The sequence below is a fragment of the Pan troglodytes genome, chromosome 2 (genome assembly GCF_028858775.2).
Source record: "Pan troglodytes isolate AG18354 chromosome 2, NHGRI_mPanTro3-v2.0_pri, whole genome shotgun sequence".
Lineage (NCBI taxonomy): Eukaryota > Metazoa > Chordata > Mammalia > Primates > Hominidae > Pan > Pan troglodytes.
In genome coordinates, this window is record NC_086015.1 from 51659979 (window position 1) to 51685954 (window position 25976).

Genomic DNA, 25976 nt, shown 5'->3' on the forward strand with positions numbered 1-25976 from the left:
CTATAATCTAGCTACAACCTACCTTTGTAGGCTATTCTTTCCATGTCCTTATTTGGACTTTGTATTGTGGCCAATCTAGTTTATTTCCCATTCTCTGAATAACTTTCCACTTCTGTTTCTGTGACTTCAATCACACTGTTTTACATAATCAAATACTTTCTTGAATCTGCTCACTGACATTCTAAACCTCTTTTACTTTTTTTTGAGACAGAGTCTCACTCTGTTGCCCAGGCTGGAATGCAGTGGCATGACCTCGGCTCAATGCAGTCTTTGCCTCCTGGGTTCAAGTGATTCTTATGCCTCAGCCTCCCAAACAGCTGAGATTACAGGGATGCGCCACCACACCCAGCTAATTTTTGTATTTTTAGTAGAGACAGGGTTTCACCATGTTGTGCAGGCTGGTCTCGAACCCCTGACTTGAGGTGATCTGTATGCCTCAGCCTCCCAAAGTGCTGGAATTACAGGCATGAGCCACCGCACCCGGCCTTATAAACCTCTTTTTCTATGTTCAGCTCAAATACTACTTTTTTTTGTGAAGCATTCCTCCATCAAAAATTACATGTCCCCTTGTAAGAATTCATTTTTTTATTTTTTAAGAGACAGAGTCTTGTTCTGTCACCCAGGCTGGAGTACAGTGGCACAATCAGAACTCACTGCAGCCTCGAACTTCTGGGCTTAAGCGATCCTTCCATCTCTGCCTCCCAAGTAGCTAGGACAACAAGTGTGCGTCACCATATCTGGCTAGGTTTTTTTTCTTTTTTGTAGAGACGAGGTCTCACTATAGTATGTTGCCCAGACTAGTCTCAGACTCCTTAGCCCAAATGATTCTCCCACCTCAGCTTCCCAAAGTGGTGGGATTACAGTCGTGAGCCACCACACCTGGCTCCTGTGTAATAATTCTTATAGCCCTTCCTGTGTAGAGTCTTCCATGAACAAATAATACTATGCTTCACTCTACTGCCAACCCACCAAATGCTAAAATTATTTTTTTCATGTATGTGTAGCACAAAAAATAGCTTCAATTAGTAGAGAGTATTAACTGTATGTCGCATGACATGACTTGCCCACAGCAAGGGGAATATCTCAAATATCCAAAATGCCTGATTTGATTAAACAATCCCCCAAAGACAGACAGTTATATTTTGTAACAAAAGCCAATTTCTTCCTGCAAATATACATCCTACTACCTAATAAATATGAGCCATCAGGAAAGTCACGTAAACCCTAGTCAGTCCTTAGAAATTAAATGTCCAATTATGAGCTATTCAGAAGTTTGAGTCTATATTTCAATATGTTTTTACTATACTTGAAAGAGCCCTTTAAATATAACAAAGAGAAAGAGAGAAGCCCATTCCACGTGATGTAAGTCTGATGATCAAATATGGTTCCACATTTTTCTTACATGCATTGGCCTAGGGTGTTTTCACACATGGTGTTTTAGAAGTGCCTGACTTTAAAAATAATGTTATGGAAATCCTCATGGTGAGAAGAGCAAGGCTACTTATAAGCTATGAATAGCATCTGAGGCGAGAATTCTAACAGTCATTTCTGGGCTGTATGTTCTTAGAAAGTTACTTCTTCGGTATTATTTATTTCAGGATTATCTTAATCTCATAATGGTCTAGAGACTAGTTAGTCCTTAACCTTCTTAAAAACTAGGAACGATTAGTTGGGTTCTTTAACACAGAGCTGTGACAACTGGCTCAAGATGTACTCATGGGAAACCTGTATTCCACAGGCTGTTAAGGAGCTCAGTAGACAATGTACTCATTGATATATTTTTTAAAACTCTTGATTATTCTATTTGTGATTAAATTTTACCAAAAGTCATCAACTTGTAAGGAAAACACTTCAATTAACTCAATCCCTCAAAACCTGTCCAAACCAGAATTGAATGCAGACAGTAAATCCACTCAGTAGCAAAAGAAATGAAACTAATACTTGAGATCAGGAAATATAAATGAGGGTAACAATAAAAGATTTTTGACAAACCCTTGACTAGCCCTTGAATGTACAAGTACATTCCAACTCTCTTGAGGGAAAGGGCTGGTGTCCCAAAAAGGGACTAAAATTCATTGTATTAAATAACTGATGTAGGAAAATGTCCTTATCCTTAGGAAATACATGGTGGACTATTTAGGCTACAAAGAATCATCGAATGTCTTCAACCTACTTTGAAATAATTCATGCCCGGCTTGGTGGCTCATGCCTGTAATCCCAGCACTTTGGGAGGCCGAGGCGGGCGGATCACGAGGTCAGGAGATCGAGAGCATCCTGGCTAACACGGTGAAGCCCTGTCTCTCCTAAAAATACAAAAAATTAGCCAGGCGTGGTGGTGGGCGCCTGTAGTCCCAGCTACTTGGGAGGCTGAGGCAGGAGAACGGCGAGAACCCCAGAGGCGGAGCTTACAGTGAGCGGAGATTGTGCGACTGCACTCTAGCCTGGGCGACAGAGCGAGACTCTGTTTAAAATAATAATAATAATAATTATTATTATTATTATTATTCAAGAAAAAAATAAAAACATTTCTTTAGATAGCTAAATAAATATCGAAAAGTTGAACCTAACTAGTAGGTATACAAGATTTCACTGTGCTATCCTATCAATGTTTGCTGTAAGTAAACAAACTACAAGATAGGCGATTTTGTTTAGTTTCCAAGTCATGTAAAAAAATATCTACCTGTAATCCTAGCAAAACACAAGCATAAAATGTGGCCTTGGGTTGAGTGCAGTGGCTCATGACTGTAATCCCAGCACTTTGAGAGGCCAAGGTGGGATGATGGCTTGAGCTCAGGAGTTTGAGACTAGTCTAAGCAACATAGTGAGACCCTGTCTCTACAATAACTAAAAGAATTAGCCAGGGATGGTGGTGCACACCTGTAGTCCCAGCTACTCGGAGGCAGAAGTGGGAGGATCACTTGAGCCCAGGAGGTCAAGGCTGTAGTGAATCATGATCATGCCACTGTATCCAGCCAGGGAGACATAGCAAGACCCTGTCTCTTTAAAAAAAAAAAAAATAAATAAATAAAAGTTTAATAAAATCTTTATAAGCTTTTTAATAAAAGCCTTAGTGATGCAATGAAGAAAATTTTCTTTGAAAATCAAATATGTTATCTGCATAATAAATCAATTTAACAACTTCTACATGGGGGTATATTCTCAATCGAACAGTTACAGTAAGACTTGAAAAAATATAGGTCAGACTCAGGCCAGGTGTGGTGGCTCACGTCTGTAATCCCAGCTCTTTGGGACGCTAAGGCAGGCAGATTGCTGGAGTCCAGGAGTTTGAGACCAGCCTAAGCAACATGGCGAAACCCTGCCTCTATAAAAAACACACAAAAATCAAGGTGTGGTGATGCACCCCTGTGGTCCCAGCTATTGGGGAGGCTGAAGTGGGAGAATCACCTGAGCCCAGGATGCAGAGGTTGCAGTGAGCCAAGATTGTGCCACTGCACTCCAGTCTAGGCAACAGAGTGAAACCCTGTCTCAAATATATATGTCAGACTCTGACACTCTTTTGGTCAAACTGCTCCACTTGCTCCACTTTGCATAAAGACTTAAACATTAACATTTTACAATAGCCCACAAATTACCTTAACATCTCATATGACCTCCCCTCCCCCACCAATCGAGCTATTATAACTTTACATGAGCCTCCTTGCTGTTCTTCAAGTATGCCAGGTAGCTCCTGCCCAGGGGGCTTTACACTGGCTTCTCCCAATACTGGGAACACTCTTACACTGGATGTCTACATAGCAGTCTTGCTCACCTTATTTACATCTTTGCTCAAAAGTCACTTTCTCAATGAGACTTTCCCTGATCATTTAAAATTGTAATTCCCACACTTTACTCATATCCTTGCAACCCTGCTTTGCTTTTCACCATAGCACATCAGCCAACATACTCTTCATATATAATTACATCTATACACGTTAAGTTTTACTTATTTGATTAGATTGCTGTCCATCTTACACTCTATAAATATAAAATATAAAGGGGAGAAATTTTGGTTTACTTTGTTTACCAGTATCCTAGCATCCAGAACACAAAGAAATGATGTGATAATATGATACACTGAGTTTGATTTTTTGTGATTATGTCCAAGAAAGCTTCTCTGGCACAGGCTCATGCACTGAATGACACGGACTGAATTTTGGTGTAAGGTTTTTGGTTTTTATTTGAGACATGGTCTCGCTTAGTCACCTAGGCTGGAATGCAGTAGTGTGGATCACAGCTCTCTGTAGCTTGGGCTCAGGTGATCCTCTCACCTTGTCTTCCTGAGTAGCTAGGACTACAGGTTTGCACCACCATGCTCAGCTAATTTTTTTATTTTTACTTTTTGTAGAGATGGGGTCTTGCTATGTTGACCAGGCAGGTCTCGAAATCCTGGCCTAAAGCAATTCTCCTGCCTGCCAAAATGTTGGGATTACGAGCATGAGCCACAGCACCCAGGCTTCTGTGGGTTTTGTCGGCATTCAGTGGCATATAGAGGAAGTCAACCACAGCTGCTCTGCCTGATGCATTTGCCTATTTCAGGAGACAGGTGTTAAGTTCTCAAGAGGGCCTGGGCTCTTCAGCATTATATTTCCCATAGTATCTAAGACGGAATAGTATTTTGGAGCTATTAAGCCTTTAAAGATGCTTGTTCAATGAATGAAAACCACACAGACACATCTACAAATTTTACTTCTGGCAGCCTGCTACAATGAAGAGAAGTAGAGCTTTGGGATTAGAGAGATTTAGGTTAAATTTCTGGTTCAGATACACACTTATGTAACCTCTCCGTGCCTCAGTTTCCTTGCTTTTGCAAAAAAAAAAAAAAAAGTTACTTCCTCCAAAGGATTCTCCTGAAAAGAAACTCAAATGGCCAATCAAAAATCCCTATACAATGTGGACTAAATATGGGTACTCAGAAGTATTTTTTGTATGCCTAGAATGGTCCAGTCAATGAAAAACAAAAAATATATAAATGTACAGAAATTAATAGTTCTTGGTGAGTGACCACAGTTAAAAAGATGGACTGAAGAAGACCCTTCTCATAAGAAAACACTCATTTCCTAAATAATTCCTATGGGAAATCACTTAAAATATAAATGTAAGAGGTGTTTTGAGTGTTCATCCAGCTTTACTTTCATTTCACCATATACATCATATATTTCTTCTCTTATCCAAATTCACAATGAAATGTTAGATAGGTTAATGACAGGAACCCAAAACAAGTACTATATTTCTTAAGGAAGCTTATTTTCCCTATAGTATGATTTTACCATAGTTAATACCTATGTGTACACATTTGTAACACAGTAAATTATCACAATAAATAGTACCATGAACCCACCACCCAAGTACACTATTATCTTGCTAAATCCTATATCACTCGGTTTCAAATCAGTGTGCTACGCAATAAGGCAGTATTTGTGACGTGAAACGTAAGAGATATACTGTTGACTTCCTACTACAATTTTGTTGAGCCAATTCCCAAGGGAGAAACATTTGCTGTTTTTCAATTTATTCCATTTGTCAGAATCCAATATAAATCATATTATCTATAATAGTCCAGCATAAGTTACAGGGACCTATTCTCAACTCATTTGAAATATTTATATTATGGTCTGTTTTCCTTACCCTTATTATAAGAGGACCCAAATTCTGTTGCTGCAATTAGTGAGTACAGAACACACTTGAAAGAAGTTAACTGGGAGGCTACTTCCAGATACGGTGAATGAATTTTACTGTTAATGCCACTCAAAGGTCAGCCCTTGTAGTCTCATGTGCCTCCTGTAGCAGTCTAAGCTCTGCATGCTCCACAAACCATAAATTCACTAATGAATCAGGAGAATCCAGCCCCAAAGAAACCAAGGTTGCTAGATACTTCAGTCTTGTTTCAAAACCCACTAAACTAGAAATGGCTAAATTTGCAACCTATTTCATAGCCACTAATGCTCTATGGTATCATCTACCAAAATGTGTTTTCAAAACATACATGTAAAAACACATCCCTCATTTGGCAAAGTACACAAATCTCACTGAATCAAATAAGACTGCCAATGTTTTTTCAACTCCATAACCACAGAGAACCAAAAGACCCTACAAATGAACCAATACCAAAAACATTTAGGAAATTAAGACCCAGGCTTCATTAGCCCCAGGTTTTTCCAGCCTATGCTGGGTTGCTGGGTACTGTCTGGTGGTGCAGAATCAACACAGAAGAACAGAGACGTGACTTCGCCTGCTAATTTCAGTCTCCATGTAAGAAAAAGAAAATAAGTTAATTTTCAAACTAAGAATTATAGATACTCTCAAATTGCTTTTAAATCAAACAGTTGGTACTCTAGGTGTAACCAACGTTAAGAAGAGTTAGAACAATAATTTGTGCAGAGGACTGGTATCTTAGTCCATTTTGTGCTGCTATAAAAGCCTATCTGAAACTAGATAACTTATAAAGAAAAAGGGTTTATTTAGCTCACAGTTCCACAGACTTAGAAGTTCAAGGGCATGGCCCCGATTCCTAGCAAAGGATTTTGTTCTGTGTCGCAACATGGCAGAGGAGGTCAAAGGAGACGCAGACAGGTGTAAAGAAGAGAAACCTGAGGAGGGTCCTGAAATTATAACAACCCACTCTGAGGGGAATGAATCCATTACTGGGATAACTAATCCAATTCCCCAAGAGTGAGAGTGGAAACTCATTCACTACTACAAGAATAGCACCAAGCCATTTATGAAGGATAGGCCTCCACAACCCAAACACCTCCCAACACCATAACACTGGGGATCAAAGTTCAATATAAGTTTTGGTGAGGACAAAGAAACCATATCCAAACCCCAGCAGCAGGGATAAGAGGCTTCATTAGTCTGAAAATGTTTCCATATAAGCAAAATGAGATGGCTAGACTGGCACTTAATTCAAACAAAGTAGAGAGAACAACAGGGGTAGGCCCTATGCAAACTCATAAAAAATGGTAAGATTTTAGGTTTGAAAGGACCTCACTGATATCCACTTGAACTGCCAAGAAGGGAGCACTAGGTGTTTATATGGTATGTTCTATAGAGCACTAGCTAGCAATTTTAATTTTTACTTCCTATTATCTTTATTCTAAGAGTAAATGAAAAAGACAATAGCCAGCAATGGTGTCATGTGCCTGTAGTTCCAGCTACTTGGGAAGCTTAGGTGGGAGAATCACTTGAGCCTGGGAGGCAGAGGTTGTGATGAGCTGTGACCACGCCACCGTACTCCAGCCTGGGTGACAAAGCGAGACACTGTCTCAAAAAACAATAATAACAGACCAGGCACGGTGGCCCACGCCTATAATCCCAGCACTTTGGGAGGCTGAGGCGGGCAGATCACTTGAGGTAAGGAGTTGGAGACCAGCCTGGCCAATATGGTGAAACCCTGTCTCCACCAAAAATACAAAAATCAGCCAGGTGTCGTGGCACACACATGTAATCCCAACTACTTGGGAGGCTGAGACAGCAGAATCGCTTGAGCCTGGGAGATGGAGGTTGCATGCAGTGAGTTGAGATCACACCACCATACTCCAGCCTGGGTGACAGAGGGATACTCTGTCTCAAAACAAAAAATAATAATAATTAAAAAGACAAATGAAAATCACTGTATCTAAAGCACAGTATATATAAATTTCATACCGGTGAGATAAAGATGGAAATAATTAGGCAGAATGACACCTACAGTTCTTTAATCACCAGACATACATAGTTTCATAATGATAGAAAAGAAAAATATTAATGAACAATGTAAAAAATGCTGGGAATATACTACAAATAATTACAGAGACAATAATGTTTTTAGGTTGGCTCACGCCTGTAATCCCAGCACTTTGGGAGGCCGAGACAGGCGGATCACAAGGTCAGGAGTTCGAGACCAGCCTGGCCAATATGCTAAATTCCCATCTCTACTAAAAATGCAAAAATTAGCTGGGCTTGGTGGTGCGCACCTGTAGTCCCAGCTACTAGGGAGGCTGACGCAGGAGAAGCGCTTGAACCCGGGAGGCGGAGGTTGCAGTGAGCCAAGATCACGCCACTGCACTCCAGCCTGGGTGACAGAGGAAGACTCCATTTCAAAAAAAAAGCCTCTTATGTAAGAGCACTTCCATTTGAGAAGCCGGTACTACGTATAAAGTTGCTTTATTAATTTCACTCCTCTTTAAGACTGATTAAAGAGAAACAGGTAATTAAGTCCTTAATAGCAAAAATGTCTCCTTTCTAACATCATAAAACAGCACTAGTAAACAATACATTACAGAAAGTATCTAATAATACCTGTTCTTCTACAGATGAGATAATTCAGAGCTAACCAGCAAAGGTAAATTGCTTTTTAAAGCCCTATGGCTATGAAGGGTAGAAAGAAAGGTAGAACCTAAGTCTCAACTTCTCAAATCCAATGATGACAATGCAGTCTATAAGAGAGGCACTTTTCATACCAAGAAACAAAGAGACTGAAAGTAACAAGATGGAAAAGTAAATCGATGTAAACAGAAACCAGGCCTGGCATGGTGGCTCATGCCTGTAATCCCAGCACTTTGGGAGGCAGACATGGGTGGATCACTTGAGCCAAGGAGTTCGAGACCAGCCAGGAAATATGGTGAAACCCCGTCTCTACTAAAAATACAAAAATTAGCAGGGCATGGCGGTATGCGCCTGTAGTCCCAGCTACTCGAGAGGCTAAGGCAGGAGGATCACTTGAGCCCAGGAGGTGGAGGCTGAGGTTGCAGTAAGCCAAGAGCATGCCACTAAACTCTAGCCTGGGCAACAGAGTCAGACCCCATCTCAACAACAACAACAACAACAAAAGTAAACAGAAACCTAAAAACATCTGAAATGGCACGCTAATATCAGGTAAGATAGACTTTAAGACACAAAACGTTATATAAGACAAAAAGGACATTCTGTAAAAGATAAAAGTTTCAATACATCAAAAAGATGTAACAATTATAAACATATAAGCAAAACAGAGTCTCTAAATACATAAAGCAAAAACAGAACTGAAGGAAGAAATAATTCAACAATAATAGTTGGAGATTTCAATACCCCACTTTCAATAAAGGAGAGAGCTATGCAAAAGATAAACAAGGAAGCAGACAACTTGAACAACCCTATCCAATAAGAGCAGAAAACATATTTTTCTCAAATGCACAAAGAATGTTGTCTAGAATAGACCACATGTTAGGCAACAAAACAAGTCTTAATTTAAAAATACGGAAATCACACAAATTACCTTCTCTGATTACAACGAAATGTAACTAAAAATCAGTAAAAGAAGAAAATCTTTAAAGTTCACAAATTTATGAAAATTCACAATAACATCCTCTTAAAATAGCCAGTGGGTCAAAGAAGAAATCACAACAGAAATTACAAAGTACAGGGGCTGGGCTCAGTGGCTCACGCCTGTACTCCCAGCACTTTGGGAGGCCAAGGCGGGTGGATCACCTGAGGTCAGGAGTTCCGAGACGAGCCTGGCCAACATAGTGAAACCCCATCTCTACTTAAAAACACACACACACACCAACAAAAATAAGCTAGGAGTGGTGGCGGGTGCCTGTAATCCAGGTACTCGGGAGGCTGAGGCAAGAGAATTGCTTGAACCTGGGAGGCAGAGGTTGCAGTAAGCCAAGATCACACCATTGCACTTCAGCCTAGGCAACAACAGAGAAACTCTGTCTCAAAAAAAAAGAAATTACAAAGTACTTTGAGAAGAATGGAAACATAAATAAATACAGCAAAACTTATAGAATGTCGCAAAAGCAGTGCTGAGGGAAATTTATACAGCTGTAAACACCTACATTACTAAATAAGATCTCAAATAACATACTCTACCTTAAAACAACCAGGAAAAAAGCAAATTTAACCCAAAGCAAGCAGAAGGAAAAAATGACGATTAGAGTGGAGAGAAATTATAGAACAGAAAAACAGAGAATCAATGAAACAAAAAAGCTGGTTCTTTGAAGAGACAAAATCGACAAGCCTTTATCTTGTCTGACTTTAAAACAAGAAAAGCAAGTGGATGAAATTACTATAATCAGTAATGAAAATGAGGACATTACTATCAACAGTTATGAGAGAACACTGTGAACTTAAAAAAATAGCTTTGAGATATAATTCACATACTATAGAATTCACCCATTTATTGAGATGTAATTCACATAATATAAAATTCACCCATTGAAGGAGTACAAGTCAATTAAATTAAGTATATCAACAGATACGTGCAACCATCCCCATGGTAAAACTTAAAACATTTTCGTTACTTCAAAGAGATATCCTTTTGCTATCAACCCCCAATCCTCCATTCCGCTTATGCAGAGCAACCATTAATCTACTTTGTTTTTATAGATTTCCCTCTTCAGGACATTTCTTATAAATGCAATCATATAATATATTGGCTATTTTCACTGGCTTTTCACTTACCAAATGTTTCAAAATTCATCCATCATGTGGCAAATGTAAACACTTCATTCCTTTTTATAGCCAAGTAATATTCCATTGTATGGATATACCACATTTTGCTTATCACATATCAGATGATGGACATTCCAGTTGTTTCCCCTTTTTGTTGTTATAAATTTTTTGCCAACAAATTAGATAATCTACATGAAACGAATAAATTCCTATAAGACACAAACTACCAAAACTGACTCATTAAGAAATGTTTAAATCTTGGTAGAATTATAACAAGAGACAGAATGAGGGCTAGGCGCGGTGGCTTACACCTGTAATCCCAACACTTTGGCAGACCGAGGCGGGTGGATCACAAGGTCAGGAGTTCGAGACCAACCTGGCCAACACGGTGAAACCCCGTCTCTACTAAAAATACAAAAATTAGCCGGGTGTTGTGGCACAAGCCTGTAGTCCCAGCTACTCCAGGGGCTGAGCAGGGAGAATTGCTTGAACCCAGGAGGCGGAGGCTGCAGTGAGCTGAGACCACACCATTGCACTCCAGCCTGGGTGACAGAGTGAGACTCTGTCTCAAAAAAAAAAAAAAAAAAATGAGAGAGAGACAGAATCAGTAATCAAGAAAGTAAGAAAAGTCCAGGACATGATGGCTTTACCAGTGAATATTACCAAACACTTAAAGAATTAACTCCAATGCTCCTCAAACTTTTCTAAAAATAAAAATAAATAAATAAAAAAGAAAAAAAAAAGAACAATTCCTAACTTATTCTTTGAGGCTGGTTATTACCGTAATACCAAAACTAGATAAAGTATCATAGGAAAAGAAAACTATAAACAATATATGAATACAGATGCAAAAATCTTCAACAAAAGACTAGCAAACCGAATCCGATAGCATGTTAAATGGATTATTTACAAAGGCCATGTCGGATTTATCAAAATAAAAACCAAAAAACAAAAAGGGAGGGTGGTTCAACATGTGAGAATCAATTACAGAATAAACTAAAACTTTGGACTGTGGTTGATGATGATGTGTTAAAGTAGGTTTATCAACTATAACAAATGTACCACCCTGGTATTGATCGTGGGGAAAACTGTGCATGTAGGGGTAGTCAGGCAGTATACAGGAACTCTGTAATGTCTACTGAATTTTGCTATGAACCTAAAACTGCTCTAAGACATAAAGTGTACCAAGAAAAAAAAAAGGGGGGGGCAAGAATCTGAGTAGGTATTTCCCAAGGCAGACATAAAAATGGCCAATAAACACATGATATTCAAGATGATTAGTCATCAATGCAAATACAAACCCCAACATCAAACCACTAGATTGGCTATTAAAGGTAAAAATGGAAAATAAGTATTGACAAGGACATGAAAAACTTAGAAATGTTATACATTACGGGTAAGAACATAAAATGGTATAGCCACTATGAAAAACAGGCTGGCAGTTTCTCAAAAAGGTAAACAAAATTACCATATAACTCAGCAATTCTACCCCTAGGTATACACCCAACCAAAAGAAGTGAAAATCCTCAGTTCACAAAAAAGCTTGTATATAGGTATTCATAGCAGCATTTTTCATAGTAGTATAAAAGTGGAAACAATAGGCCAGGTGCAGTGACTCATGCTTATAATCCCAGCACTTTGGGAGGCCGAGGCGGGCAGATCACGAGGTCAGGAGATCGAGACCATCCTGGCCAACATGGTGAAACCCTGTCTCTACTAAAAATACAAAAAATTAGCTGGGCGTGGTGGCAGGCGCCTGTAGTCCCAGCTACTCGGGAGGCTGAAGCAGGAAAATGGCGTGAACCAGGGAGGCAGAGCTTGCAGTGAGCTGAGATCGCGCCACTGCACTCCAGCCTGGGCGACAGAGCGAGACTCTGTCTTAAAAAAAAAAAAAAAAAAAAGTGGAAACAATAAAAATGTCCATGAACTGACAAATAAATATAATTGGGTATATCCACACTAAGAAATAGTCAGCATTGACAAGAATGAGATACTGACGCATGCTACAGCATGGAAGAACCTTGAAAACATTATGCTAAGTCAAAGAAGCAGACACAAAAGGCCACATATTATATGATTCTGTTTATATTAAATGTCCAGAATAGGCAAACCCATAGAGACAGAAAGCAGATTGTTAGTGGGTACCACAGCTGAAGAGCAAAAGGAATGGGGAGTGACCACTTAATAAGTATGTGACTTCCTATTGGGATGAGGAAAATGTTCTGGAATTAGATAGTGGTGATAGACACACAGCATTGTAAATATAGCAGAAGCTACTAGGTTATATACTTTTAAGCAGTTAAAATGAGGAATTTTATGTTACAGGAATTTTTCCTCAGCTAAAAAAACCCCCAAAACAATGAATTTAAACCCACTCAGCAACATATAAATTAACATAATCGTAAGTCCTTTCAATATTCTTTTTTTCACCTACAGTTCCATGCATCTTTCAGTATTCTTGTATCTGTCTATTCAAAACCTGGATCTACAAACAGCAACCAGATAATTCACAACTGTAATACCATTAACAGTTACAAGATAATTTTTTAGTTCTAGCTACCAAAAGAAACAGACAAGAGAAAAAAAATCATGTACTAATCTTAAAAGACAAGTTTATACTGATCATTGTACTCACTTTTTAGTGCAAGTAAACTCAATTATTTGAGTAAACTGACAGGAATACAAACATATATTAACCCTGTCCCTTAAAAGCAGCAGTGACTCACCAAGCTTCTCTGGCTCATCAGGCCCTGTGCCTGCAATGCAGCTGCTCTCCAGACCGTAGGTGGGATCCACTTTCCCAGAGGCTCGTGCTGCTTCTTGTACTTTCTTGACATGAGCTTCAACCAATTCCAGTGGTACCTCCTCCCGAACCCGAGAAAACTCCTCTGGTTCAAGAATAAAAATGGAACAGCAATCTAACTTTGCACAAAAATTTGCTTCAGTGTAAAACCACCACCAGGAAACCCAACACAGTATTATTGTCTTAGGTGTAGCAACCTCTTCTTCAGGCTCTCAGTCCCTCTATACCAGAAAAATGAGAGGACTAAATGAGACAAAAAATAGTAATAATAATGAAATTCTATGGTTCTACATTTTCTCCTACACATCACAGAGCCTTGAAATAAGAGATCTTTCAACTTATGCCAGTAATAATCAAAACTGCTGTCCATATTTTAACTGCTTACTAGATTAATAAATCAAAAAAACAAAAACAGCAAGGATTAAACATCCATAAAACCAAGAAAGAGTTCTATGATGTGACAAAGTTCTAGTTACAATTAATGTGTAACCCATGAATATTAAATGACTTCCTTTGCTAGTTACACCAAATTCTAAATTAATCACAAAATACACAATAAAAAACCTCTGTCCCTCCAATTCCTAAAGCTCTTAATTTTAAGGTGCATTACTTAAAAATTTTGTAATACTTTTTTTTTTTTTGAGACGGAGTCTTGCTCTATTGCCCAGGGGATGGAGTGCAGTGGCACGATCTCAGCTCACTGCAACCTCTGCCTCCTGGGTTCAAGCGATTCTCCTGCCTCAGCCTCCCAAGTAGCTGGGACTATAGGCATGTGCCACCACACCCAGCTAATTTGGTGTCCAGCCAAATACTGTAATACTTTTATAAAGAATATGGTATCTTTCACAGGTAATATCTGATTTTTGTTATTTATATTAAAAGAAATGAATGTAACGGCTGGTAATATTTAAATTGGGATAAACTGAGTTTTTCTGTTGAGGAGATGGTTTAGGGAAGTCCATACCCAAAGCCGCTTTTGCTGCGGCAGATGCCACGCGAGGGTCCACCACAGATGCCAAAAAAGCAACAGTACTCATAACTGGATTTCCCGACTGACTGAAGGGGACAGGCTGGTAGGCCAAAGGCCCAAGGGAAGCATCTGAATTCTCAAGGTATGGGTCCTCAATGGGAAGTCTCAAAAAGTGGAGGATGCATTCATCCTGAGTACGACTTCCAACATGTTCCGACACTTTGTTCCAATCATCCTTGTACATCTCCAGGGCCTAAGACAGAAAAAACAGATGCTTTCATGTCAGGTAACAAGAAAGTAATGTGTAATATTAGAAGTTCTTTAGATAGCTTTTTTAAAAAAAATTAATGCAAATATTTATGCATAAATAGAAAGATTTGATGGTTTCCTTATATTATTTTCAATCAGGCAAGTAAAATAAATAAAAGACATGCATACTGTAAAGAAAGTAGTCCAGGCACGGTGGCTCACGCGTATAATCTCAGCACTTTGGGAGGCAGAGGTGGGCAGATCACCTGAGGTCAGGAGTTCGAGAGCAGCCTGGCCAATAACATGGTGAAACCCCATCTCTACTAAAAATACAAAAATTAGCTGGGCATGGTGGTGCGTGCCTGTAATCCCAGCTACTCAGGAGACTGAGGCACAAGAATCGCTTGAACCCGGGAGGCAGAAGTTGCAGTGAGCCGAGATTGTGCCACTGCACTCCAGCCTAGGCGGCAAGAGTGATAGAAAGAAAGAAAAGAAGAAACAAAAGAAAAGAGGGAGGGAGGGAAGGAAGGGAGGGAGGGAGGGAGGAAGGAAAGGAGGGAAGGGAGGGGAGGGGAGGGGAGGGGAGGAAGGGAGGAAGGAAGGAAGGAAGGAAGGAAGGAAGGAAGGAAGGAAGGAAGGAGGGAAGGAAGGAAGGGCTTTTTTACTAATACAGACAGACATGACTGTTTATGTAGAAAACTCTAAGGAAGCTATAAAAAAAAGTACTAAAACTGAATAGCTGAGCAAAATCACAGGATAGAAGGGCAATAGAGAAACTGAACTATATTTCCATACATAACAGCAATGAACAATTTTAAATAGGAAGAAAAAAGTATTTAACATAAAAGCTGGGTGTAGTGGCACACATCTGTACTCCCAGCTACTCAGGGGGCTGAGGCGAGAGGATCTCTTGAGCCCAGGGGTTCAAGGCCAGCCTGACAAACACAGCAAGACCCTGTCTTAGGTCGCGATTTTCTCCTGCTGCTGTGGCCCGGACATGGCGACTCCGGCCCTGTGATTCCGGAGGTCCCCTTTGAACCATCGAAGCCCCCAGTCATTGAGGGGCTTAGCCCCACTGTTTACAGGAATCCAGAGAGTTTCAAGGAAAAGTTCCTTCACAAGACCCACGAGAACCCGGTGGTACCCACAGGTTGCCTGGCCACGGCGGCCGCCCTCACCTACGGCCTCTACTCCTTCCACCGGGGCAACAGCCAGCGCTCTCAGCTCATGATGTGCACCTGGATCGCCGCCCAGGGTTTCACGGTCACAGCCATCTTGCTGGGTCTAGCTGTCACCGCTATGAAGTCTCAACCCTGAGCCCAGGGTCTGGCTTTGAAAGCTCCGCAGAAATGATTCCAAAACCCAGGAGCAACCACTGGCCCTACCATGGGACTTACTCCCTCCTCTCCTTTGAGAGGCCCATGCGTCGTTGGGGGAGGAAGTGACCCTTTGCGTAACTGTAACTGAAAGTTTTTTCAAAAATCCTAGTTTCTGTTGTTTGAATGTTACATACTTCTATTTGTGCCACATCTCCCCTCCACTCCCCTGCTTAATAAACTCTAAAAAACAAAAAAAAGACCCTGTCTTAAATAGCATAATGAAATAGGAGGAATAAACATAATAAAGAATGTAAAAGAGCAACAGACTAGAATGAGTAAAACATGAGAGAACTCAAAGACCCAAATAAAGGAAGAGATATATTGTGTTCATTCATTAGAAGTCTCAGTATTAAGATGTCAGTTCTTTCCAAGTTGAACTACAGATTCAATACAATTCCAGTCAAACTCCAAGTAGGCTTCTTTTTAGTAGAAATTGATAAACTGATTCAAAAATTTATAAACTACATACATTTCTAGTTTTATAATTTATTATTTTTTCAGAGAAAATCCTGAAAGAAACCAACAAAAAGAGTAAAAGGAGTCTCCGAGGGAAAAACGGATAGAACAGTAGAAAGAAAACCACAACTATGTGGTGCTAAGAATGTTGAGGAATTAATTGGATAAAAAGAATTTATTTAGTGGCATACTGAAGTTGCTACTCTCACACCATTCTCTCCAGGACCATGGTTCTCAATGAAGGGTAATTTTTGCCCCCTTGAGGACACTGGCAACGTCTGCAGACATTTTTGGTTGACCCAACTGGGGAAGTGCTGCTGGTATCTAACAGCAAGGAGGGGCCATGTATGCTGTAAAACATATATGAACCCTCCACCCCAACAACAAAAAAATCTGGCCCAAATGTCAATATTGAATGCTCCAACTGAAAAACCTTGCATTACAGCCTAATTTGCTGCTCTACACTGTGAGATTGAGCTTTCTATAACAATAGTTGTCTCCATGGTTACTTTTTCAGTTAATTATTTTACTTCAAAGATTTTTTTTTCTTAATTTTTAGAGACATGTTCTCACTGTATTGCCCAGGATGGTCACGGACTTCTGAACTCAAGGAATCCTCCCGCCTCAGCCTCCCAAAGTGCTGAGATTACAGGTGTGAAACACTGCACCTGGACATCAATCAATTCTTAACTCTGGGTTCCAACTGCTGCTCAGGCTTTCATTTCTGCTGGAATGGTAGAGGACTTCTCAAAACCCAAGCCAGCAAATGGCCTGACACATTAAATCCCTTGAAAAACTAGGCTAATTCTGGGTTTCCTCTGGATATTCAGTAACCTCAGGTAGTTCGAGAAGGAATTACTTTTTGAAAGATCCAGATTGTAAGAAAAAAGAAAAATAAATCTCACTCGGGTCCACGGAAGTAGAAATATATCTACTGGGGCTGTATTATGTTTCTAATTATAAATAGGGATTTTCTAGACATGCTCTATCATGCCCTTTTCCAATGAAATTTTTAATTAAAAAATATTTTTTCATGTTCCTTTCGCCAGGGGACAGTAAGAAAGTTCATCAAGTTTTTTTCCAGAATAAAGGTGGAGTTGGGGAAACTTCTGAGATACAAAATCCAAGCAAGACTCAGCATCCAGAAGAGCACAGAGTTGAGAATCTGTAAATGTCTGAGCCTAGGAACTGTAATAATGTTAATAAGAGAGGCAAATTAAAGTGATGTTTTGAAAAGAGAATAATGCGGTGACACACTGGCCAGGAAGGAGGATGATTCAATGAAAGTTTTTAGTAAGTATCTTATAATGCTACAAAACAGCTTCATTCATCCTGCCATAACCCAGGTTCAGGTCTTCATCATTACTTAACCTGGATACACTCACTCACTCTCTTTTTTTTTTTTTTTTTGTGAGACACGGTCTTGCTATGTTGCCCAAGCTGCTGTCCAATTCCTGGCCTCAAGCAATCCTTCCATCTCAGCCTCATAGATCGATTATTATAATTACCTTTCTATAGTAATTTCATCCTTCTCCACGCTGCTAGAGTGAAATATGTTTTACATAAAACACTCTTTCTCTCCTGCCTAAAACTATTTTATTATGTGTCATTATCTTATGAAATTAAGCCAAACGTGATCAGGACACTGCCTACTTCTCCCACCCTATTCCCTACTCTTCATGTTTCAACAATACACAGGCCCCACTGATCTATTCCTACTAGGTATTGTGCCTATGAACCATTTGTTCTGCACTGGAAACATCATGTTTTAGGACCAACACAGCTATACCATTCCCAGAAGCCTGTTCATTATGTCTTATCTACCTGGCTTGTTTGCAAAGCAACTCCTCTGTACAGCTCTTGTGCTCTGGACATACCTCTAATCATAAAGCTGGGAATTCCGCATTCAAGCTTTGTGTTTTATCTTTCTCTGTCACTTAAGCAGACTATGAATTCCTTAAAGGTACAGATTGTGTTCTACAGATCTCAACCTGCAGTGTCTGTCATAGTGTCCAAAACACAATACCTAATAAAGTTTACTGAACTCAAACCACAGGAAACTGAACTAAACCAAGAAATAAATCTGACTTTGCTATGGCTCTCAAATGTAAAAAGGCAGACTGTTTTCCTAATTAAAAAAAAAAAAAAAAAAAGGTTCTCTTAGCTAAACCAAGCTTGTCCAACCTGTGGCCTGCAGCCTACATGTGGCCCAGGATGGCGCTGAATGTGGCCCATACAAATTCATAAACTTTCTTAAAACACTATGATTTTTTGGGGGGATTTTTTTTTTTAAGCTCATCAGCTATTGTTAGTGTTAGTGTATTTTATGTGTGGCCCAATGTGGCCCAGGGAAGCCAAAGATTGGACATCTCTGTCCTTAAGAAAAGTTTTTTAATAGAAGATTTACTATGCATCTTAGTGTAGTTCAAAAGTACATAGAATGATACATTTCCTGGGTTTTGTATCAAGAAAAAGTATGTAAAGTGTATGTACACTGTGAGGAAATCTTTCATGTTGGTTACTGAATATCTTCTAATGCTATGTTTCCTATTATTTAGCTGGCATAAAAAATGAGAGAAACTCGGGCCAGGCACGGTGGCTCACGCCTGTAATCCCAGCACTTTGGGATGCTGAGGTGGGCCGATCACGAGGTCAGGAGATCGAGACCATCCTGGCTAACGTGGTGAAACCTCGTCTCTACTAAAAACACAAAAAAATTAGCCGGGCATGGTGGCAGGCACCTGTAGTCCCAGCTACTTGGGAGGCTGAGGCAGGAGAATAGCGTGAACCCGGGAGGCGGAGCTTGCAGTGAGCCGAGATCACGCCACTGCACTCCAGCCTGGGCGACAGAGCGAGACTCCGTCTCAAAAAAAAAAGAGAGAGAGAGAAACTCTTACGGTGATAAATAAATGTTAATAAATTACAAGTTTTCTTTGCAGGCATAGCCTTTATGTCTATTAATTATCTAAGGGAAAATAAATAGCATGAGAAAGCAAAGCATACATGACAAACACTAGAGCTATCACGGGAGAATCAGTGAGCTCACAAATTCAAGTCTTGTCACTTTCAAGCCCAAGAATAATTATAAATGAACAGGAAGAATACTGCAATCAGTTGTGGACTTAAAAGAAATTGTGAAGGCCAAGCGCGGTGGCCTGTGCCTGTAATCCCAGCACTCTGGGAGGTTGAGGTGGGCAGATCACGAGGTCAAGAGATCGAGACCATCCTGGCCAACATGGTGAAACCCCGTGTCTTCTGAAAATACAAAAATTAGCTGGGCATGGTGGCGCGTGCCTGTAGTCCCAACTACTCGGGAGGCTGAGGCAGAAGAACTGCGTGAACCCAGGAGGCAGAGGTTGCAGTGAGCTGAGATCATGTCACTGCACTCCAGCCTGGTGACAGAGTGAGACTCCTTCTCAAAGAAAAAAGAAACTGTGAACCCAGTACAGTGGCTCACGTCTGTAATCCAAGCACTCTGGGAGGCTGAGGCAGGAGGATCACTAGAGACCAGGAGTTCAAGACCAGCATGGACAGCATAGCAAAACCCTGCCTCTATATTAAATAAATAAATATGTGCATATATATATATATATATATATATGCATGTACATATATATTAACTTGAAAGAAAATTCTTTAGTCACTGTGGAATAGAGTGGCTCCATTATCTCTCTTTCATTCTGGTGCCCTGATTATATCAACAGAATTTCAAACTTCCATAAAGACTGTCATGGCCTTTTATAGCTACTTATTCTTGTTGTGCTGTTTTGTTTTTTTACCTCAAACTTTAGACTTTATAGGCCTACTCATTCTAATGACATATTTTCAAGTAGAAATTCCCCACACCTTTTTACAACTGAAGTCTTATTCAAACAGGCCATCATCATCTTGATCTTACAGAGTAATTTCTTTTTAAAACGTTAATATAAAACCTTACATTATCCTTCATTTCTACCGATTAAAGATTTTTCTTTTTCAAACTGCATTCCTTCATCTATCGTATACATTCCACTTTGACTATTTCCAAAATTGAAATGTTGCCTCCAATATTTACAATAAGATAACAAGGAAATGAACATGACCAGATATTAACCTTCAGCATTTACCCAAAAGCTGTGCTTTGATAAAAGACTTTATGAAACAAGGTCTTTTAAAAATCAAAGGGGTGTGCTCAAGAATATGATAAATATTTGGAATGCAGCCTGTGTGGTATATTTGTTTAATAAAATAGTATGCCAGCCTGAGCAACATGGTGAAACCCCATCTCTATTAAAAATACAAAAAAACTAGCCAGGCATGGTGGTGCACACCTGTAGTCCCAGCTACTCAAGAGGCTAAGCTGGGAGGATCGCCTGAGCTCGGGAAATTGAGGCTGCAGTGGACTGAGACTGTGCTACTGCACACTAGCATGGGGGAAGGGAGAAAAACCCTGTCTTTAAAAAAAAAAAAAAAAAGGTACGATGCTATTTTGAAAACAGCAAACCCCAATGAGTCTACCAGATTTATCGATTTATTAGAAAGAGACTATATTTGATTATAAATCCATTTAAAAATACTCATCTGACTTCATATTCTTAAGCTATTAAGTATCTCTAAATAAACTATATAAATCGAAGATGTTAGTGGTAAACATTGATGTGGAGAAGTCTTTTATTTCTCTTTGTGTTATTGCAAACAATTCCTGTTGACTGAATTGCAAGATTAAAAGAAAAATCAAACACTTCACAGATTCCACCTGAAGGAGAGAAAATGCACTGTTGTGTAATACTGTGGTTTTCTTGGATGTCTTTAGTGTCAACAGTAGCTCAGTCATTCTTACCTCACTTTTACTACCTACTAATCTTAAATGTGAAAAAGGAGAAAAGTTCCAGCATCAATGTGCAGCAGGAAAAAGAACAACTGTTGCTCCAGTCATTGTTATACAACTTACTTTCTCTCCAGAGCCCAAAGATTCCAAAATAGCAATACAAAAGTGTGTTTACAGTCACCCACAAGTACTGAAAACACGGTTCATTTTAATTAATATTAAAATCTAGTAGATATGGCTATACAAAATAGTCCTGAAATTGAAAGTGAGTCAGTCAGTACCATAGGAAAGATAGTTAAATAAACAAGTAAAAAGTGAGTCAGCAAAGCTCTCTGCGTATCACTGATACTGAATGGGCATATGAGAATATATTAAAATAGAGGCAAAAAAACACAAAACAAGGGATTGTTTTGATTTTGATCACAACAGAGAAAGATAAGGTTGGGGGGAGAACCAGAAAACAGCAAGAAAAAGTAAAAGAGGAATACAAAAAAGAAATGGAAATAGTTTGATGATGCACCAATGATACTTCTACAGTAATTACAACTATTGGAACAACCTGAAAAACCATCAAAGCAGTACAGCAACCAAAATGTCACCAAGTCCACTCTATGTGGTCTGGGAACCCAGAGGGCACCAGGCTCTTTTAGGAGGACTGCGATGTCAAACAATTTCCTTGATAATACTAAGACACTACTGCGTTTTTCATTATGTTGACATTTGCATTCATGGTGCAAAAGGAGCAGCGACATCTTAGGATAAATCCAGGCAATGACACCAATTGTCTTAGTAGTCACTTTATTTCTAACTGTCACACATTCACAACTTATTTTGTGATTAGGAATTAGCTTCACTTAAACATCCTCAATGAATCTATAAAAATTATCAATTTAATCATCTCAATACCTAACTACATGGAGACACAGAAAAGGATTTAAGTATCAACTATCAAAGCATGATGGCTGTTCTAAAGGAAAACACATTTGTGATTGAGTTTTGAGCTCCAGTGGACACTTTTTAAAACAGAATACTATAGGTGAGTTTAAAATGCTAGTCACAGGCCAGGCACAGTGGTTCATGCCAGAACTTTGGGAGGCCAAGGTGGGAGGATTGCCTGAGTCCAGGAGTTTGAGACCAGCCTGGACAACATGGTGAAAGCCCATTGCTACAAAAAATACAAAAATCAGCCAGGCATGGTGGCACATGCCCTTAGTCCCAGCTATTCAGGACTGAAGGTAAGAGGATCGCCTGAGCCTGGGAGGTAGAAGCTGCACTGGGCTACCATCAGGCCACTGCACTCCAGCCTGGGTGACACAGCGAGACCCTGCCTCTAAATAAAACAAAACAAAATAAAATGCTAGTCAAAGAATCTTAGCACACATCCCATATGCATTAATCTGCTTACCTCCAGGAGTAGAAGGGTCTCCTGTTCAGTCCATTCTCTTCCAGCACTAGCACCTTTACTCTAAGGAAACAAAATCAGAAATTATTTGCTCATTTTTAAATGCTGAAGATGGAGCTCAGTAGAATTCCTTTCCAAGCTCAGGGGACTGTGTTACGCAAACTATCGAGGTAAGTCTTTGACTAACAGGAATAAAACACTTTAAGGAGCCTAAACTTCTATAAGAAATGCTGGCTTATTTCAAAGACTGGCCAGGCGTGGTAGCTCCTGCCTGTAATCTCAGTCCTTGGGAGGGCAAGGTGGGTGGATCACTTGAGGTCAGGAGTTCTAGACAAGCCTGGCCAACACGGTGAAACCCCATCTCTACTAAAAATACAAAAATTAGCCGAGAGTGGTGGCTCATGCCTATAGTCCCAGCTGCTCCAGTGACTGAGGCAAGAGAACCCAGGAGGCAGAGGTTGCAGTGAGCCAAGACCGCACCATTGCACTCCAGCCTGGGCAACAGAGCGAGACTATCTCAAAACAAAAACAAAACAAAAAAAAACAACACAAAAACAAAAACCAAAAAAGACTTCCTGCTGTCAAACAAGGACCCATAACTATTTGGATATGTTATTTCTATTATTTTGATACTTAACAGTATCTTTGGCAAGCTAAAAAGGCATATTGTTTTACCACATACCATAAATCAGCTGTAATATCACAAACATAGTACACATCTTGGTAATAACTTGAAGAGACTACTTCTTCCACGATTCAAGGATCAGATGTACTACACACGTAAAACACTGACAGGTTCTTGATTCCAACTGCAATAAGCCCATATTATCTCATTTTAAAACATTTCTCAATTATGAAAGAATCTCCAAGTGAGTCCCTAAACTCAAAATCACCTTTTCCATGTGAGTCCCTTATAGTTTATGATTCATGTGACGATGTGAGTATAACAGAAGTGAGACTGGCTTGTGTAAAAACTAAAATTTAATTGATTAATTCATACTTCTTTATCTGCAGACCCTGCTGCATTCACTCATCTTCAGGGGACTTGATTTGTAGTATAGCTGATACTATCATGCAGCTATAAACATTACTAATTCAAAATATACATTCTAACATATTTCCCTCTCTCAAAACTCTATTTTGAGAGATTACCATTTAATAAATAAACATTTCTACAATCTGTGATTTTCCTGTATATGTCAATAAAGTTTCTCAGTTTAGATAATTAAAACTCTCAGTGCATTAGTGCTACACACTGCATGAAAAAAATTACATTCTGTATGAAGGAAGAAAGAAAAAACAAAAATAAAACAACAAAATTAAACCCTGATTTGCTACATCTCTGGGGCATTCAATTCATAGCATTCTGACATACGCTGTTGACTTGCACAAAAAAAATAATGCATCAAAAATAAGTAGTCTTTGAACTAAAGAATACAGTTGACCTAAGCATTGCAGAATTAAGAATTAAACTCCTACAGTATGGCTTTGTGAGAAAGAAAAGATGCCTGTATCTATAACGCAGAATATACAGCTCAGGTCCCCAAGGATTACTTTTCTTTTTTTTTTTTGAGATGGAGTCTCGCTCTGTCGCCCAGGCTGGAGTGCAGTGGCGCGATCTTGGCTCACCGCAAGCTCCGCCTCCCGGGTTCACACCATTCTCCTGCCTCAGCCGCTGGGACTACAGGCGCCCGCCACCACACCCGGCTAATTTTTTTGTATTTTTAGTAGAGACAGGGTTTCACCGTGTTAGCCAGGATGGTCTCGATCTCCTGACCTCGTGATCCGCATGCCTCGGCCTCCCAAAGTACTGAGATTACAGGTGTGAGCCACCGCGTCCAGCCCCGCAAGGATTACTTTAAGATAACCAAAGGTTCTTTTAAAAAACCAAAATCAGAGGTAATCACCAATCAGATTTGGAGCCCCAAGAAGAACAAAATTCATTAACATTTAATCTAAATTCTGAAGAAACAAAACCTGAGCAAATATAAGGAAGATCTCTACAACCTAGACACAGACATTTATAGGGTAGGTCCTCAACAACCATTTCTCCACTTCTCAGCCACAAAGTGTAGAAAGAATTTTTTCTGCCCCACAGACTTAAGTCAATGTTTCTTCTTCTTCTTCTTCTTTTTTAGATGGAGTCTTGCTCTGTCACCCAGGCTGGAGTGCAGTGGCATGATCTCGGCTCACTGCAACCTCTTCCTCCTGGGTTCAAGCGACTCTCGAGCTTCAGCCTCCTGAGTAGCCGGAATTACAGGCAGCCGCCACCATGTCTGGCTAGTTTCAGTATTTTTTTTTTTTTTTAGTAGAGACAGGGTTTCACCATGCCCAGCCCGTTTCCTCTCTTGATAACAATTGGCTCTACAATATAAGCCTCATTAGAGCCCACAAAATGACTGCTGAAGCTTTCATATGATTTTAAAATATTTTTTTCTTGTATTAGGCTGAGCATGGTGGTTCATGCTTGTAATCCTAGCACTCTGGAAGGTAAAAAAGGTCGATCACTGGAGCTCAGGAGTTCAAGACCAACCAGGACAACACAGTGAGATGTTCTCTCTTTAAAAAAATAAAAATAAAAAAAAAAGCCGGGTGTGGTGGCTCACACCTGTAATCCCACCACTTTGGGAGGCTGAGGCAGGAGAACTGGTTGAACCCGGGAGGCAGAGGTTGCAGGGGAGACTGCGCCACTGCATTCCAGCTTGGGCGACAGAGCGAGACTCTGTCTCAAAAAAAAAAAAAAAAAAAAAGGGAGGGGGGGGCCAGGCCAGTGGCTCAGGCCTGTAATCAGAGCACACCGGGAGGCCAACGTGGGTGGATAACCTAAGGTCAGGAGTTCAAAGACCAGCCTAGTCAACACGGAGAAACCCTGTCTCTACTAAAAATACAAAAATTAGCCAGGCGTGGTGGCACACGCCTGTAATCCCAGCTATTTGGGAGGCTAAGGCAGGAGAATCACTTGAACCGTGGAGGTGGAGGTTGCAGTGAGCCAACATCGCGCCACTTCACTCCAGCCTGGGAGAAAAGGGCAAACTCAGTCTCAAAAAAAAAATTCTTTTGTATTTCTGGAGGTATGATACATACACAATAAAATACACAAATTAGTATAAAACTTGACACAATTTAACTTATATGACAATGTAATAATACTCAAATCAAAACCCAAAAAGCTCCCTCCTTTAAAACTCAATTGATAGCCACTCACAAAAGTATATACTAGTCTGACTTCTGTAACCATAGGTTAGTTTTTCTTGGATCTGAATTTTGTATTAACAAAAACAGGTGTGAGCCACTGTGCCTGGCCAGAAGATGTCTTTTATACTGACTCATATGTTGACCTTTTTTCTATCACTCTTTATTCTTCCATTAGATCCAGTCAGGTCCCAAAATGTTGTGTCAAATTATAGTTTACCCTGAATCAGGACTTTTGTCATGTTTCTAAATAATGTAAACTTTGTAACAGTTTATTCAATTTAATCTCCTTCTGCCTTTCTGCC

The 25976-nt window shown here is 39.8% G+C and overlaps 2 protein-coding genes across 5 annotated transcripts in view; one reads left to right on the forward strand and one right to left on the reverse strand.

Annotated features, from left to right (window-relative positions):
* SMARCC1 (SWI/SNF related, matrix associated, actin dependent regulator of chromatin subfamily c member 1) overlaps positions 1 to 25976 on the reverse strand; it is a 195230-nt gene that overhangs the window by 61952 nt on the left and 107302 nt on the right. For all 4 annotated transcript variants that reach the window (XM_001154676.8, XM_016940956.4, XM_009445383.5 and 1 more), the window contains 3 exons: positions 22483 to 22542; positions 14181 to 14439; positions 13140 to 13301 (listed from right to left, as the gene is read on the reverse strand). In XM_001154676.8, coding sequence (XP_001154676.1) covers positions 13140 to 13301; positions 14181 to 14439; positions 22483 to 22542 — 481 coding nt within the window. The remainder of the gene's footprint in view (positions 1 to 13139; positions 13302 to 14180; positions 14440 to 22482; positions 22543 to 25976) is intronic.
* On the forward strand, positions 15115 to 15819 carry LOC112208580 (HIG1 domain family member 2A, mitochondrial). Its single transcript, XM_054680328.2, has 2 exons — positions 15115 to 15157; positions 15400 to 15819. Exons 1-2 carry the CDS (start codon positions 15115 to 15117, stop codon positions 15750 to 15752), a joined length of 396 nt encoding a protein of 131 aa, XP_054536303.1. The 3' UTR covers positions 15753 to 15819.

Coding starts and splice junctions, on each gene's coding strand:
- LOC112208580 (XM_054680328.2), top strand. CDS start 15,115: ATGACTGTTTATGTAGAAAACTCTAAGGAAGCTATAAAAAAAA. Junction 15,158..15,399: donor TAAGGAAGCTATAAAAAAAA/GTACTAAAACTG, acceptor ACCCTGTCTTAG/GTCGCGATTTTCTCCTGCTG.